Here is a 17111-nt window from a genome sequence, read left to right on the forward strand (position 1 = left end):
ATGGCGGCGCCGGGCGGCGAGGAGGCGCGGGCGGCCGGCCCGGGACTGGGGGCCGGCCCGCCGCACCCCGGCGTCCCGCCGCACCCTGGCGTCCCACCGCACCCCGGCGTGGCGCGGCGGCGGGGCCGGACGCTGCTGGTGCGGCACCTGCCCGCCGAGCTGGCGGCGGCGGAGAAGGAGGATCTGCTGAGGCACTTCGGGGCCGTGTCTGTGCGCGTCCTGTCGGACCACGGGCGGCTGGTGAGGGCCGGGGCCTGAGGAGGGCGGCGGGGGCGGGAGGAGAGACCTGCCGCCGCCCTGGGCCGTTTGCCGCGCCGGGAGAGCACCGGCGGGCCGGGGCGGTCGGGAGAGCGGCTGACACGGGGGTCCCGCCTCCCCGCCGGCTGCAAGTCCTGTGCCCTTGGCCGCGGCTTTGGCCTCGGCTCTTGTTAGGAGTGAGGCTGTGGAAAAGCAGTGGGGAAGGGTCTGTTGGTAGGCGTAGGGATGCGGTTTCATAGGTGTGTCTCTCGAAATCTTTATTTTTTCTTCCAAATTACAAAAGCATCGGAGTATCTGTCTGGTGATGAATGCTGTTTGGAAAAAGCCTTGTATTCCTGCAGAAAGGCAGATAAATTACAGCCGCGTCTTGTGTCAGGGTCATGCTTTCTTTTACAGGGTGTTAAAAATACTGACTTCATTACAATGATTTTCCTGATAGCTGCTTTTACAACAGTTAATGTTTTGGGTTTTTAATACCGAATCATGTAGTGGCAAGATGAAGTGGTAAAGTTTGTTAAAACAAATTTAAGATTAACTGTGTATTCTGTGAGGATTTGATCTATTTTGGAAAGTTTAAAGTTTTTCGAAACTTAAAAAGTAAGAGAAGATGTTAGTGAGAAGCCATCCAAACTTTCAGAGCACAACAATAGTTATGACTTTTGTAGCAGGGAAGGTATTACCTTTAGGAGTTACTTTGATGAAAATGTTCTGATGAGACGTGCTGAAATAAATTTGCATTTTTGAAAAGAGGATTAAACTTCTTTATCAATCTATACTTCTTGCAGTTTAGGATGGCTTTTGCTCACTCGTATTCTTCAAACTGCTGACATCCTGTCTTAATTTTTGACGGCAGGAGGTGCTTGTCCTAAATTCTTAAGAAAAACGTTTTCTAGTCCTTTGCCTTTACCCCAAATGGGAGTTAGATGACTACTATCTGGAAGCTTTCAAACATGTAAACTTGAACTTTGGCATTACTTGTGGATTCATGTTTTACATGCAATTTCTTAACCTTTTTGATTTGAGTTCAGTGTGACTGGGGTGCTTCTTTTTCTTTGTTTTCTAGAAACATACTGCTTTTGCTACCTTCCCTAGTGAAAATGCAGCTGTGAAGGTTTGTATTGAGTTTGTTGAAAGTTTTAGCAAAGTACTTTTCTGAATTGCCAGCTGTGCTCTAAAATGTTTTGCACATCACCTAGTACTTGGTGTTGGGGAAAAAAAAATGCAGAGCAATGTAATATTAGAGTTCTATTTCAGGAGGTGCTTGAGAGATTTGATAAAACGAACGCTTCTGTAGAGTTATAGGAAAGGTGGGTTGGAAGGGGCTTGTGGAAATCATCTGATCCAACCTGTCACTTAGAGCGCTGCAAGCTTATGTGAGTTGAAACTGCTCAGGGCCTTGTCTAGGGGGTGTGTGTGCATTTATGTATAAGCTATAAAGCAAACATAATTTACTTGTCTCCTGCATAATTGCATACTTGCCATAAAATTCAGACATAGTGATGTGCACCATTCAAGACTGCCTTGAATGCTTAAGTTTGATAACAAAAACAAAACTACCATGTTAATGGGGTAGATGGATGCCAAAAAGGTAATACTAATATTGTTTTTTAAATATGAATCTGGTAAAAAGACTGTGTCCTGAATTTCTTATGCCCTGATTTTTTTAGTGGGCTCTTTAGGTGTTGGTTTTTGTTTTTTTTTTTTTAGGCCATGCTCCAAAAAGTTACAAACACTGTGAGGTGAACAGTGGCGAATTTAGGTTGCTTTGTGTCAGTTGTTAGCAGCCTGTCAGCATCTGGACTTGCAGAGTGCTGGCGCTTCCTAGCATCACTGTTAAGAACCTTGATTTTAAAATTCCCGGCTATTACTAGTGGACTTCATCGTGTTGGTAGTTCACGAGCAAGAGGTTGGTTACTTGAAATCACAGAGATATGCTAGACTGTGTAATAAGTATCATTGTTGAGGTCGCAGTCTCGCTACTGTGTTCAGATGACCTAAGCCTCTGCAATGGTTCTTTTTCCTTCCTGCTAGCAGGAAAGAGGCTGCTAAAAGCAGGACAGCGAAGGCAGGAGCAGTGCAGAACTACCTGTGTCTGTAGCAGCACAGACATAGCTTAAAGCAGCTGGGACTGCATCCTATGGCTAGTTAACCAACCAAAGAAAAAACAATGATGCCTTGAAATAGTTCTGATGTTTTTCCTCTTCCCTTTCTTTTCTCTGTTATAATTATTTGAAGGCTTTGTCAAGACTGCATCAGCTGAAACTTTTAGGTCACACCTTAGTTGTTGAATTTGCGAAGGAGCAAGATAGTGTGCAGGTACTTAGCCAGCCTTCTGTCTCAGAGAAGTGTAAAAGGTATGTGCGTAATAATTTAGTTTCTGTGTTTGTGGTCAAGGAAAGGAAATTCATGATACTTTTGTAGTACTGTTAAGTCAAAGGCTAAATTGAAACCATTTGGAAGTGTGAACAGGCAGGTTCAGATCTATAGATAGGTGACTGCATTCCTCCCATTAGTATTGTTTCATTCAGTATCATCATGAAACAATTTCCATCCTTATTGCTATAGTAATTAATATCTTTAATCAGCAGATGGTCCTGTTTGTTCTCATATACAGAGCAAGACTCCAGTCTGCGTAAGCTGGCCTCTGTGTTGCACAGGTTTCCTGTGTTAAAAAAAAGACTTGTACTTTTTTTTTTGTTAGGATTATAATTTTCTTTTGCTGTTAAACAGTGCATGCCATGCTTTCCTGATGTTTCTTTCTAATCTAATGGAGAGTCAGGCAGAACTGACACCTGCTAGCATAACTGTATAAGACTATAGTTACAGTCACTGACTTCTAAGCTAGAGCTGATTTGCGTGTGTCTAGCTTGAAGCATGAGCAGAACAAACACAAAACTGTCCAAATCTCTCTTTAAATAGTTAAAAATAAAAAAAAAAAAATCAATGAATCCTAATGCTAGTGTGACCAAGAACTGTGATAGTTTGGGTTTCAATTGTCTATCAAGTACTTAATTAAAAAAATAAGTTGCCTAGTTAGACTTTCAGGTTTACCTGTGTAATATGTAACTAAGTGACAGAAGCTATGTGATAGTGCTTAATTAAATCAATCATAGAGGGTTTAAGTTATTTATTCCACTCTCTGAACAAATCAATAATTTAATACCTTTGATTTTATACAGTCTCTGAACAGAGTGTAACATGAAATAATTTTAGTTCTTTTCCTGTGAGTAGATTTAAGTCCAAAGTGTTTGAATATAGAGAGATTTACTTAAATCTGCATAAATCTTGATTTTAGAAGTCTGGCTACTATAATTATCCACATGTATTAATTCTTAAGAGTTAATAATGCCTCTAGTAATGCTATTGATAAAAGATGTTAAAAATACAATACTAACCAATTTCTTATATTTTTAATATATGAGATTAAACATATTTCATACATTATGTAAGGCACATAAATTTTGCTCAGTTTTAATATATGCTAAATTAATTTTCAGTTCAGAAGAGCCAGTGAAAGAAGAAGAGAAGAAAGAACCAAGCTGTGTTAAAATAGAGAATGGAATTGCACCCAACCATGGGTTAGTGCGTTGTTTTTTGTCTTAATTATTTTATTCCGTTACAGTTTATTTTGCAATCAGTGTTACACACTGTTGGAACAAGAGAGAGTGCAGTGTGCTGCATTCTTTCTTGTTTTGTTTCATACTGTGCTGCTGTTCTACATGCATAGCTGTAGGAATTGTCATAAAGATGAAATTTTAGTTAATCAAGTTTAGAACCCTCACAGCTGAGTAATGACTGGTGCTTTGAGCCATGAAGCTGTGGATTGCATATGGGCAGAATAAATTTCTTTTTGGGCTAATAAATTGAGCACTTTGAGCATTGAGTTTATGATGTTTGTACAGCATGCTATGCTGTTCTTTTGACTTTGAACACCTGGATCGTTTTAGGCTTTCTGTGTGTGTTGGTACTTTCACTGTGCCCAAGCCCAGTCAGTCTGTCATATGTGAGGGGATTGCTCCCTGATGTTAAAAGACAGAATGTAAGTGGCTCAAAACTGTTACAAGGGAAATAATATTTCTGTGATACTTCAGATGTAATCAATAGTTAAACCTCTAGTAACCATTAATTATTATCAGCCATTATGTGGCAATGGTGCTAAGATGTCTTGTTTTTAATCTTTTTTTCCTCAGTCTCACCTTTCCCATCAATTCTTGCCTCAAATATTTGTATCCACCACCTTCAAGTACAATTCTAGCAAATATAGCAAATGCCTTGGCAAGTGTGCCCAAGTTTTATGTTCAGGTAAGTAAAAAATGGCAAAAAAAGAAAGTGTAAAAGTAAATCTATCTTTTTTTCTCTTTTAATTATCCACAGAAATCATTTTTGTCATAGTAAATATTAAGTTAGTTTTCCTGTGATGGTGTTAACCAGTGTTGTTTTTTTATTATGTTGAGATAATAAGATTTCATTGACCAGAAGTAACTTGCTTCATTGATGCTGAAGACTTAACTGGATATGATCTTCCTAGTTGGGATGTCACTTGAGTACTTGGAATTTCGTTCTGAGAAGATGCTTTACTTTTTCTTGATTAGCCTTTTTAGGGCGTTGCTCATATTGACCATTAGTGTTGGATCCCAAGTGCAGGCTTTCACATTGTTTAATAATCAATGTAGTTGTGTCTTCATTAAAATTATGTTGATTTACACCTGCCATAAGTTATCGGCTATGACACCTAGCAAGAAACTGTTCTCATTTATCTATTTAAAGGAAATCTTGCTTATCTTGAATTATTTCAGGTACTTCATCTTATGAATAAAATGAATCTTCCTCCACCTTTTGGACCAATTACAGCTCGCCCTCCCATGGTAACTTTTTTAATATATGATTTAAGTACTGTAAAATGGATTCACAGTTTAAAATGTTAGCAACGTGGTAGGAGATCTAAGTTCAAACTTACAGAAGTTGGAGAGATCTCTAGAGGATAGCAAATACTGCTGCATTTAATTGACTAAGATCACAGAATCATCTATGTTGGAAAAGACCTTGAAGATCATCCAGTCCAACCATTAACCTAACGCTGACTGTTCTCAACTCCACCAGATCCCTCAGCGCTGTGTCAACCCGACTCTTAAACACCTCCAGGGATGGGGACTCCACCACCTCCCTGGGCAGCCCATTCCAACACCTAACAACCCGTTCTGTAAAGAAATACTTCCTAATATCTAGTCTAAACCTTCCCTGGCGCAACTTGAGGCCATTCCCTCTTGTCTTATCACTTGTTAATTGGTTAAAGAGACTCATCCCCAGCTCTCTGCAACCTCCTTTCAGGTAGCTGTAGAGGGTGATGAGGTCTGCCCTCAGCCCCCTCTTCTCCAGACTAAACACTCCCAGTTCCCTCAGCTGCTCCTCAATCTTTTCACCTTAGCAGGATGTTGGGCTTTTGGAAGGTGCTTAGATTGGATCTCCACAAGCAGACAGAAACAAATGCGTTCATTTCAATTTTTAGGATAAGGGAAGAAGAAAATAAGTGCAATCACTTTTCTGGCACTACTCACTGCATGGCAGAGCTAAGAGAACCCAACAACTCCAACAGTTCCATGGCCTATCCTCTATACATGAGACCACGCTGCCTCCTACTTACACACAGGAGCAGATTATTCAAAACACAGTGTGACCTTCACCGAAGTGGAAGTTAGAGGCATTCCCTGAGACAGGTCCTGTCTGAGCAGCAGCACAATATTCCAGTGCTACTGTCATACATTTATATTTCTTTGTTCTAAAGAAATATTTTTAACTATACTTAGAAGATGTGTTCATCTTCATTCTAAAGAAATATTTTTAACTATACTTAGAAGATGTGTTCATCTTTATTCTAAAGAAATATTTTAACTATGTTCTTTAGAACAAAGAAATATAAATGTATGACAGTAGCACTGAATATTTTAAACTGTTGAGTATAAAAAATGGGAGGTTGTAGCATCATGTTACAATTCCAGGAAATAAACAATACCATTAGCCTTTTGCCTTACAAAGATATGTTAAGTCCTTTGATCCATGTGTTTCTTTGAGCTCTGATTAGATTCAGATTGGTAATGCAATTGTACAGTGCTTTTGAATGTAACTTGCTCAGTCTCAGGGATGTTTTTTGAAAGAGACAGGGTTGAGGGAAACTCGGAGAGGCTTAGGAGGAGCTGTTTCTCGAGGGAAATAGAAATACCAGCTCTGTGGTCTCTGTTCTCTGTTGATGTGATAGAGTAGCTTGACTGCCAATGGAAGATAGAGCAAGTGAGGGCTTGAATTAATAGCAATAGCTAACAATATTTGAATATAGTGCAGCTGTGCTGTGCTACACTTTGTGTTTGCCCTCACAGAACACCTGCTCCTAATAACAGGGGAGCTAGCTGGTAAAGAAAACTGAAATCTGTCAAATAAATTCATTCACACTCACTTTCTGGGAATAATTTTCCTAGTTGCCTGGTATTCGACCAGGTTAAGCACTGCGGATTTAGTGGTCATGCAAAAAAGTGTTGTAAGTTGAGAAGTCAGTCCTTGAAATTCCTAGAGCATTTTCGAAAGGGCACAGAGCGTATCTAATGCCAGAAGACATCAGTGCCTTATGGAACTGATGGTACATAAAAGTAGCTGTTAAGTGTAGTGAGATTGTTGAAAGTGGGGCTGGAGATGATTTTGTACATAGAGAATTCCTTATGTGTGTTTTTTGCTGTCTCAATGAAAAAACTGATTCCTTTCATGAAATCTTAACTCCTTACGAAAATAGAAATGTAACTTTGATAGGTGATGGAAGGTTCAGTGTAGAAACTGAGATAGCTTGGGAGCTTAGGCCTCCTCCCATATGTTTTGACCATATTCTTCTCAGGGAAGTCCTTAAAGCTGAGTGCAAAGTGAAAACTCAGGGCTGTGGTTGCTATATTTTTTCTTCTCAAAATAATTAAAACATTCACTGTTATGCTTCAGAAAGCAGCAAATGTTTTTTTTCTTGTTGAAAGGTTTTCATTAGTAATGTAGTTTAGCAAAATAGCATCTAGATTCCTATAAACATACTTCGAAAAAATGCTTCTTGTCATCTTCTAATTTATCGCTTTGACTGTTTTTATTACGTAAAGGAAAAAAAGATATGCAGATTTTTTTTCTTAAAACATTTAATTACCTTTTTGAACTTTTTCCCCATTATTAGTATGAAGAGTATTTACCAGTGCCTGTGCCACCTCCCCCAGTCCCACCTCTCCCTCCTGAAGAGCCTCCTTTGCCTGAAGAGGAAGAAGAGCAACTATCTAGTGGAGATGAATCAGAATATGAAAGTGATGATGAGGAGGAAAAGGAGAGGTATGCATTTTACAGTCATTTGCAAGCTCTTGGGCTCTTTTAAAGTGGTGTGTTTACTTTTCTAGCTTCTAGTTCAGCAAATGGTGGAATCTGTTAATGTTTGCAGTATATAGATAATCTTTCCAGATGCTTAAGGAAGCTCCAGAGTGACTTAAAAACAGAAGGACAGTGCTGTTATGAATCACAGTAAGAGAAATAAAATGGCCAAATGGTATGCAGATCATTTGTTCCCATGTCCAAGAAACAAAAACCCAACAGAACAAAAACTCAGAGTGAAGAGGGTGTGTAGATATAAGGAAGCAATAATTAGTTTGTTTTCTGAATTCTTCATTTTTCCACGTCTTTACTGAGTAAGCTACTCAGCCTGAATCATATGTGCACTCTTGACTTCAAACGTTCTTTGCACATCAGTGTGTATTGCTAGGAATAATACTAATGGGAGGTGGTGTGTGCTGAGGATTCTCTTGGAGTTTTGGGACTGAATTACATCTTATCTGGTTTTCTTAATCTTTTAAACTACTGCTAAACAAAGAAGCAATTTTCTTTATTTGCTATTTGAACTGAAATGTAAATCAGAAAGACCCTATGCTATATTCAGAAAAATACATGGCATTTGGAAAAAGGCACTCCTGTCAAGCGGAAACAGATTTTGATCGGTCACTTAAATGCTCTGTGTGTATTGATTTGCTATGTGTTACAGTTTAGTAATGTAGTTTTGGTCTTAACCATATTCTGAAAAGTTGTATTTCAGGGGCTTTAAGGAAGGGGGAAGGATTTTCAAAATTAGTATTTTCAAATAAACTGTAAACCACTTTGGTTCTTTTTTAAATTTTGTTTAAAATAGAATGACCAAGTTGATGGAATTAGCAACTCTTCAGCCTAAAAGACCAATAAACACTAAGAGGCGTGGTGTTAGAAAAAAGCAAAGAATTAAAGACTTATTGAATCTTCCTGTGTGTACTCCCCACAGGTTTGTATTATTTCTGTGGTTTTTGCACTTTTTCAGAAGACTGTTCCTTTTACTAAATGATGTTCTCTTTATCATGTTTGCTTTAGTGTTGCTGTTTTAAAACAAACATTCTTCACTGATATGTAAATTTGGTAGTGGAGTTGGACTTCCCTTATAGTCATGCTTGGTTTTACTGATCTAAAGGTCCAGATTTTCCATGTAATTTGAACTCAAGTTTGCTCAACAGTCTAAATCTGTAAAGTGTGACTGGTTCAAGCCCTGTGTTTCTCTTGCTATCAAACTAACAAAAATCCTCTTTTCATAAAAAAGTAACACAGTTTCATATCACAGCCCTGACAGAAGCAATCTGGATTTATTTTTTGGGATACTTACTAAAATAAAAAAAATAAAAAGAATGATACTTGAAGAAGAAAAAATGATTTAGTTTAAAATAAGTTTGGTTTCTGAAACTGCAGTACTATGGCACAGTAGACACCAGTGTAGTATTTCTGTGTAGTGATCATCAATTGTGAATGCGTTTTCACTAATACCCTTCTCACTCCAAGTGATTTGCTATATTTTTTTAAAATTTGGTATATTTTATACACTGTGAGAGCAGTGGCAAGGCCAGTTATTTTTCATATTTAAGTTACTGATAAAGCTTTTCATAAGTGCCTGTCTGTACTGTAATGTGGTATGTAATTCTTGGTTTTGCTCTCACTGCCAGACATACCTACTGTATTTGTAGTGTTTTAATCAACTTGAACTGTATTGGGTGAAACTTACAAAATGGAAAACTCACGTATTTGTGGTAAACAGCAGCATAAAATCTATCTGGAAGAAATCTTGTATTTGACTATGCATTCATCAGTGTCCAAATCTTTAATTGACATGTTGTTTTAAACAGTAATTTGCACCCTACGCTGTCACCTTCAGATGTCTTTGAGCAGCCACAGCATGTAGGTCCAAAAAAAATAGAGTTCCATATTACTACTGACATCCCAGCTGTTCTTCAGATAAACTCGGAAAAAGAACTGAAAAATGGTAAGAGAGTTCATTCTTCAAACGTACTTAATATTAAACTCATGGTTTCAGTGTGTAGAAGGCTGCTGAAATTTAGGCCAGGAAAATCTTTTCTTCTTTTGTACTAGAGCTTTCATAAATAGTATACATCAGAATTTGAGAACACCAACTTGCATCTTGTCTGCATTTTTGCTGGTTGTCCCGTGGTAAAGCACAGAACTGTGTGCTTTGGTACTGTAAAGGATCTAGAGGATTTTAAAGGTCTCTTTCTCCCCTGTGTGATCTGTGGGTTTATGGTGAATTGCACTTTCTTTTAAATGTTAAGGTGTTTTTAACAAATGTTAAAAATGCATTCTCAGTATTATATAGTGCAATTGAATATATCAGGCTAATTTCAGATTTTCCTTTTCCAGCTCTTAGCAGCATTGAAGTGATTGCCATCTCCTTCTCTGTGATGCACTGATTATCTGCTATAAAAATGCTGGGCGATAATAGCAATGAGGTGTGATGGTTTCTTACAGGGTTATGGTCAGTCTGTGTTTTGTGGTACTTCACAGTAATATCCAGTTTCTTTGAATGAAAATTAGATAAATCGTTGAAATGGATACAGGCTTGAACAGCAAGGTTAGTTTTACCCTCACTGGCACATGCCATGGCTTTTATTTGTAGTACAGTTGATTGTATAGGACCATATAGAGCAGGTGTGTTTGTCAAACCAGGGATTAAGACACATTTCTTTAAGGATATGTTCAGATTTCTTTACAAAGTCTACTATATTAAAACGTTAATGAAAAGAGTATACTTTTTTGCTTGCTGTTGATCCTTTTGTGAATAAACATACAAACCACTTTATATAATGTGTTGAAATTTCAGACCTTTATGCAACCACAGAAGAAATCAATAATACAGGCTTTGGAAGGATCTTCCCAACTCCTAGTTCAAATGATAAAATGGAAACTGAAGAGGAGGATGATGAAATACCATCAGAATTTATTTCTAGAAAGGATCTAGAAAAAAACAGACTTTCTAGAGAAGGTATAACTGTCAGAATAAATTATCAATTAATAGCTCTTTGATTTGTTGCAACAAATAGTTTAAATAAATATTTCCTTTATTAATTGATCATATATTAAATTATTTTATACTGAGCAAAAATACAAAGTAAGTAAATGAGCTAAAACGTTGTCTGTCTGTTTTTGTCTTCAAGAAATGGAAAAATTTTCTGTTTTCAAAAACTATGAGCCAGGTGATCCAAATTGCAGGATATATGTGAAGAATTTAGCTAAACAAGTTCAAGAAAAGGTAGGTAAACAAGAAAAGTAAATATTTATCAAAAGGGCTGTTAATCAGCTTTTCTCTTATGCCTACTCTTTAATTTCAGGATCTCAAGTTCATTTTTGGAAGATACGTTGACTTCCAGTCAGAAGTGGAACGAAATATGTAAGTTAATTTGATACTTGGTTAAAATTAAGCCTTTTATGTTAACTTCTATAATACGGTGAAAATTGTGATTTAGAAACTAGTCATCTTTTTTCTTTATGCTTCTGCATAAAGAAAAAAATGCGTTTCACCTGAAAATCTTCATTTATCACGGGTACAGAAATAGAATTATTTTTTTGAACAGTGTCTGAAGACCCTACTATTTTCCTCTTATATTTTCATTACCAAATTTACTGTTTATTGGCTGAGTAACACAGAATGAACAGTGTAGATGATTGTGTGTATCTGATTATCTTGCATATGTCATATTTACTCCAGTTGCACACCAGTTTGCCATCCTGCAGTCTAATGTCACTTTTTACTAAATGGTTGCCCCAGGCAAAACGGTCTGCAAATGACATAATTCCTGGTTGTGGGCTCTGCTCCCATTTCTGTTATTTCTCCAACTTGAAGCGTGAGAATTATATTTGTTCTGTGAAATATGAAAGTGTGGTTAAACATGAGTAATTCCCAGTTCTCTTATTTTGCCTCTAGGTTTGATATACGTTTGATGAAAGAAGGCCGTATGAAGGGACAGGCTTTCATTGGACTTCCTAATGAAAAAGCAGCTGCTAAGGCTTTAAAAGAAGCAAATGGATATGTCTTATTTGAAAAACCCATGGTGGTTGTATCTTTTTCTTCAAACATTTACATTCTATTCTTTGTAATCTGTCTCTCAAGCTCTAGTTTTGCTGTCATAGTGTTCCACTTATTAGAAATCTATGGAAAGGGGAAATACCTTAAGAAAACCAGGCAGCATAGCATAGTATACTTACTATTGTTAATTTTATGATAACTGAAAATTATATAGAGGCACCTCTTCTGAAATAGGAAAGTAAATGTCCTTTATTGAAGACAATAAAATTGTCTTGTCTGGTTTTAGCTCTTTGATCCTGCAAGCACAATAGAAAAAATAATTTTGCTTGTATGACCATTGTTTTTAAATAAAGTAACCTTTTTGACTTGGTTAAGATTGTGTTTACAGAATTAAGAACATAAAGAAATGTTCCTGTCAGGGTCAGTGGTCTCTATTTAGACCATATTTAGCTTTCTGGTTGGAACTGTCAGTTACTTTTTAGGCCTGTGTAACATGTTGAGATTTCTACACTTTTTGATTGCATTGCCCTGTTTTTTGTCTATAATTCCTTTCTTATTTTTCACTTAAATGTTTCACAGTTTATTTCCTTTTCTTTGTAGTCTTGTGCACCCCAACCTCTGTTCCTTTTAGCTTTTTTCCCCTCCCAAATACCTATTGAGACATCAAAGTTATGGAATTAACATGCTGGGATGAAGAATTGTAAATATCAAGCATTTATCCTGCTGCAGTTAATTCTGTTTGCACCTAACCCATCCCCAGTTAGTCCTCCTTATTTACTTAGTATTGTAAACTGTTGGACAGGCTTACTTAAAATTTTTTGTACTGCAGATCAGTGAGGTCCTAATCTTTGACTTATAGACACTACCGTTATAAAATTTAGACAATAGACACTATTGTTATAATATTTAATACTGTAGTTGATTCACAGATAAAGGCCACTTTTTACTGAAATAATACTACTTTGCTTCTTGATTGGCTTTTGTTTATTATTGACACTTGTAGTCCTTAACAGAATCTCAGCAATTTGCTCGCTCAGCTAGACCAAAACAGGATGCCAATGAAGGGAAAAGAAAAAAGTAGAACACTGCATAAGGTATGGATTCTCTACCTGAAAATAAAAATAAGAAATAGGCTGGGGTTTTATGTTCATTTGTTTTCTTCAGGTTGTTTGTTTGCTTTTATTATATTTTTAATGACTTCTTTAGGAATAGTGATAATAGAGGGGAAATTCTCTATACAATTTTAATTTCTTAAATGTGCACTTAAATCAGAAAACCAGAATGCAAGATATAGCTGGTGTAAGTTTAAATGTTGCTTCTTCCTCTCTTTAGAAACTTGGAGACTGCCATTTGCCTAATCCTGCTATCCTAGGGTAGTTGTCAGTTTGTCTAATCCTTAGTCCGGGAGCTAAGGAGAATAATTCTGTTGACTTGGACTATTTACCTTTTAGTAATCTTTCGGGGTTTTGGCTTTGAAAAGAGTTGCTTCTTGTCTCCTTCCCTTCTGTCCCTGCCATTTTAAAGTGATCCTGAAGAACTGTTTGCAGCAATAAACTCACTTCTGCTAGCTCTGTGAAAGGCCTTTGGCTTTGCTAACTTTGAAAAATGAGATCTGAGTGCTGTTGCAGCATCCTTTAAACTTGTCTGATTTAGGAAAATATATTGTGTCAGAAAGTGCTACTTAATGTTGCATTAATCAAGGCTTTTGCTGTGGAATGCAGAGGTCCTGATTTTTGGTATTAGTGTCTAAACTTGATATGAAAGTAACTTTTAGCAGAAAGTAATCACTTTATTTCCTATCATATAGCTTTACTTCTGATTATTTTTATATGAGAGTAACTCAAGCAAAATCAGCTCTAACCTAACTGTAAGGGGTTTCATGGCCTAAAAACACTTGAAAAGTGAACTGTCTCAAATTAGCATGTGAAGTAACTGGTGCAAGAATTAGAAGCACTTATTTCTCAATCTGCACCCTCTGATAGATCAGCCAGCTCAGATTTAAAGGGCATCACTCTGGTTGGGCATCACTCTGGTTACGCTTCCACCTAAAACCAAATGAACTCGAAGTTCTGAAACATTCTACTTAATCCATAACATGTTCCTAATCTGGATGTTTTGATCATTGTTACTTTGGAGAAAAAACCCTGAAGTTTGACATAAAGGATGTGAAAAGCTGGTTTTGATTTTTAAAAATTGGTTGGAGGCTCTGCAGTATGGTTGTTGGGAGGGTAGTATTTATAAGTTACTTCAACTGTAGGTTTCTTGTTCTGTCACTTGGCTAAGGATTTTTGACATCAGATTACATTGGAACTTGTTTTCCTCATTTCTGAGATGCTATTGGGTTTTTTGAGTTACTGATTTGTGGTTTGCAAAATCTGTATTTTACTTTTATCAAGTTAAAGATCACTGGTTTTATAGGCATTCTTCTGTACTGGTCATTGAAAAGAGGCAAATGAGCCTTGGCTCAAGTTTATGGGAATGTTTGTCTTGTTTCTTACTCCTTCCTCGTTAGAAAAAAGCTTGTATTATTTTATCCAGTGTCTAATAAGAAAATTACTAAGGCTTCTTTAAATGCAAAAAAGAAACTTGAAGTATTTTAGCTATTGGAAAGCCTTATAAACAAAGTCTGAACACTTTTATTCTTTTAGGAATTTCACATCTTTCCAACTAATTTTGTACATTAAATCTAATTCTGACTTCACTAAACATGCTAAAAAATACTTGAATTACAGAAAGAATATAATGAGGTGCTTATTTGGTTATTAATCATGTTGATGGTCAACTCAGCAGCTTCTTTTAGAGTGAGCAAACATGTACTTATGTAAGACTTATTTGTGCACCTGAAAGTCTGACATGAGTTACCTTGGTGTCATTGGTTTAATGTGTCATGGGCAGGACTTCTTCCTTACCTTGACCATTTGTATGTAAACATCACAGAATGTGCCATAGACTAATACAGATTTCTAGGGATCAGTGAGGTTTAACTAAAAATACTTACTTCTCTTCCCAACTAATGATGAAATTGAACCCTGTTATGGTTTCCTGTTCCTGATGGAATATTCTGATGGATGCTGATTTATGATGCAAAATTCCATGACAGAAATCTGAGTCTGTAAGGAAGAACAGTGTCAGAATCTCATGTGAAACATAAATACGCATATAAACAAGCTTATGCAAACATTTGAGGGACTTCAAATTTGATCTGTATTCTGCATCTCAGTGTAGTTCGGGTTTTTTTAATCAACTAAATTGACATAAGTTAAACTTTTGATTATTTTTAAACAGGAAGAAGCTATGTTAAATTCATGAATGTTATTGCAAGTATTTTTAGTATTTTTTAGTATTTTCTCTACAAATATTTTATCCTTTGTAGAGAAAATAATACATATGGTTTATAAAAATTACTTTGTAACTCCTTGCTGGCTGAAATGTCTTTTTCTTGAGGGACTGGCAAAAATTTCAGTTAGTATTTGGGGTGACTGTTTTTTCTGTAGCTAAAATACAGCTTTTTGGGAGAAAGGTTATGTAGAAGAAACTGATGTTGAGAGGTCTCCAGCTTCTTCATAGAGAAGAAGTGACTTGAAAGTCTGCATTGAATTGAAACATGATTGGGTTATGAACCTGATGGAAAAAGTGAGTCTGGAAAATGGTAAAGACTTGAAAGAGAATTAATGAGACAGAAAAATCTGGTGTTGTCCTACTAGTTCAAGTTATCAAAAAATGTATTTACTTTTGAGTTTTGTGTTGGTGGACTCATCAGCCCTCATTAAATCTCATAAGGGGTCAAAACTGTATTTTATCAGAGGCATATTTGCTTTTGATAGGTAGCATAAAGTTATGTGTATGCAATACTGAGAATCAAGTAAAATTAAACCACATTCTGCTGTTCTTCTTTAGAAACATTCCTGCGTAAATACTGCAGTAATACTGTCATGCAGAGTGTATCCTTTCTTGTTGTATCCTTTTTTTGTGCAATGTTTCCCGTAGCACTCAACTACATCTAAGTTTTATATAGAGTAGGTGTGGGGAGGAGTTTACATGTCTTAGAGCTTGAACTAATCTGGTAATTTTAAAAGCAAAGAGCACTTTTGGGGGAAAAAAAGGGAAGGAAAAAAAAAAACCAAACAATGCGTTGTTTACGTTGCGTGAATAGACACAATGAAGGTTTCTATTCTTAAAAGGTGGCCTCTACCTTCTTCCTCAGAGGTCATATAACTTGCTAATTTGTGGTCCAATTCCTCAGCTCATATGAGCTAGAAGTGTTCCACTGATGTGTGTGGAGCTGTGCTGAGCTCGCACTGAGGATGTCTTCTTTTTTTTCTTTAAATAAATATAATAATATTTTGGTTAAAATATGTTGCAGAGCAATTCTTAATAATATTAAAGGGTTGACCAGTAATTTAGATCATTTGATGGTTACTGTTGTCCTGGTATATGAGAAATGATCTGTAGTTGACTTAGTTTGTACATTCCTTACTTTTTCTTTTTTGACTAGAGAAGAAAATATAACAGTATCTCGCAATGAAGTATTTGGAATTGAACTATTTATCAACGCTACATTTTTATTGGATGTTTTTTGTTTAGATTGGTCTCTGCACTGAGGTAGTGTTGTAGCTAGTGACTTATTTTTCTTGTGGGTTTCATATTACATTATTGTTTAACTTACTGTAATATAAAATTAATACAGCCTGTATCTATTAAGTTAGATTTCTTTCAGACATTCGGCACTTCTCTAAATACTAAGCATCTTTTGAAAAATTTAGTTGTCAAAAGAAAGCATAACACTATTATTTCCTGATTGTTCTTACTTTTAACATGCCTTTGTGATGTTCCAGGTCCCTTTTGTGTTCCATCTCTTTCAAGTATTATCAAGCTGGGGGAAGAAGCAGTGTAATCATCAGGACTCTTTGAACTGTGCGTAGTAGCGTTTCTAAAGTATTTAAGGCAGAGTATAAATTTTCTCATCTTAAAGATTCCAGATATCTTTAAACTGTCACAAGACTTATATGATAAATGTACGTTAGTTTGCTTGTGAAATCTCTAATAAATTATTTCCTTTCTCTTCATTTTGACTTGTCTTTTGTTGTGGGGTTTGGGAGCGGGAAGGAGGAAGAAGACACTTTTTTTGTTTTGAAAGGGTGAAGAGTCCCATTGTAACTGTGCAGCATGTTCTACATGATTCAGAGCGTATATTCATATGCACCTCCTTGAGCGTGGTGTTTAGCTGTTAGTGTTTCAGGGTAAAAAGATAAGAAGATCTAAGGATAATCTCATTTTAGTGTAAATCTTTTCCTTGTCTTGGAGACGAAGCAGGAGGATACACTGGCATGAATTTGTACTGTGAAATTAGGCACTGTTTTTTCTTCAGTAATTAATTTTCATTGTTCATCCGCATCTTGAAAAATATCACTAGTGAGCCTAAAGTCATTAAAACAAGAGTAGCAGTTAAAACAGTGCTAAA

The 17111-nt window shown here is 36.5% G+C and overlaps 2 protein-coding genes across 3 annotated transcripts in view; both read left to right on the plus strand.

Annotated features, from left to right (window-relative positions):
- Positions 1-16716, plus strand: RNPC3 (RNA binding region (RNP1, RRM) containing 3). 2 transcript variants are annotated; one of them, XM_074876663.1, is made up of 15 exons: positions 1-240; positions 1322-1369; positions 2494-2612; positions 3756-3836; positions 4449-4560; positions 5055-5123; positions 7454-7602; positions 8447-8572; positions 9459-9595; positions 10448-10609; positions 10782-10876; positions 10956-11014; positions 11549-11681; positions 12672-12744; positions 15548-16716. In XM_074876663.1, the coding sequence occupies exons 1-14, from the start codon at positions 1-3 to the stop codon at positions 12729-12731; spliced, it is 1590 nt and encodes a 529-aa protein (XP_074732764.1). In that variant the 3' UTR covers positions 12732-12744; positions 15548-16716. The 2 variants fall into 2 exon arrangements, with proteins under 2 accessions (XP_074732764.1, XP_074732762.1); XM_074876661.1 differs by having other exon boundaries at positions 16486-16716.
- The window catches only part of LOC141946598 (pancreatic alpha-amylase-like), a 14582-nt gene continuing 13947 nt past the window's right edge, over positions 16477-17111 (plus strand). The window contains exon 1 of the mRNA XM_074876659.1: positions 16477-16564. Coding sequence (XP_074732760.1) covers positions 16477-16564 — 88 coding nt within the window. The remainder of the gene's footprint in view (positions 16565-17111) is intronic.

Source organism: Strix uralensis, chromosome 8, assembly GCF_047716275.1.
Source record: "Strix uralensis isolate ZFMK-TIS-50842 chromosome 8, bStrUra1, whole genome shotgun sequence".
Taxonomy (NCBI): domain Eukaryota; kingdom Metazoa; phylum Chordata; class Aves; order Strigiformes; family Strigidae; genus Strix; species Strix uralensis.

Bases quoted from the DNA above. Each gene is read 5' to 3' on its own strand.
- RNPC3 (XM_074876663.1), top strand. From the start codon at position 1: ATGGCGGCGCCGGGCGGCGAGGAGGCGCGGGCGGCCGGCCCGGGACTG. The intron at 4,561-5,054 runs GTAAGTAAAAAA...GAATTATTTCAG, and splicing joins TGCCCAAGTTTTATGTTCAG to GTACTTCATCTTATGAATAA. The intron at 11,015-11,548 runs GTAAGTTAATTT...TTTTGCCTCTAG, and splicing joins TCAGAAGTGGAACGAAATAT to GTTTGATATACGTTTGATGA.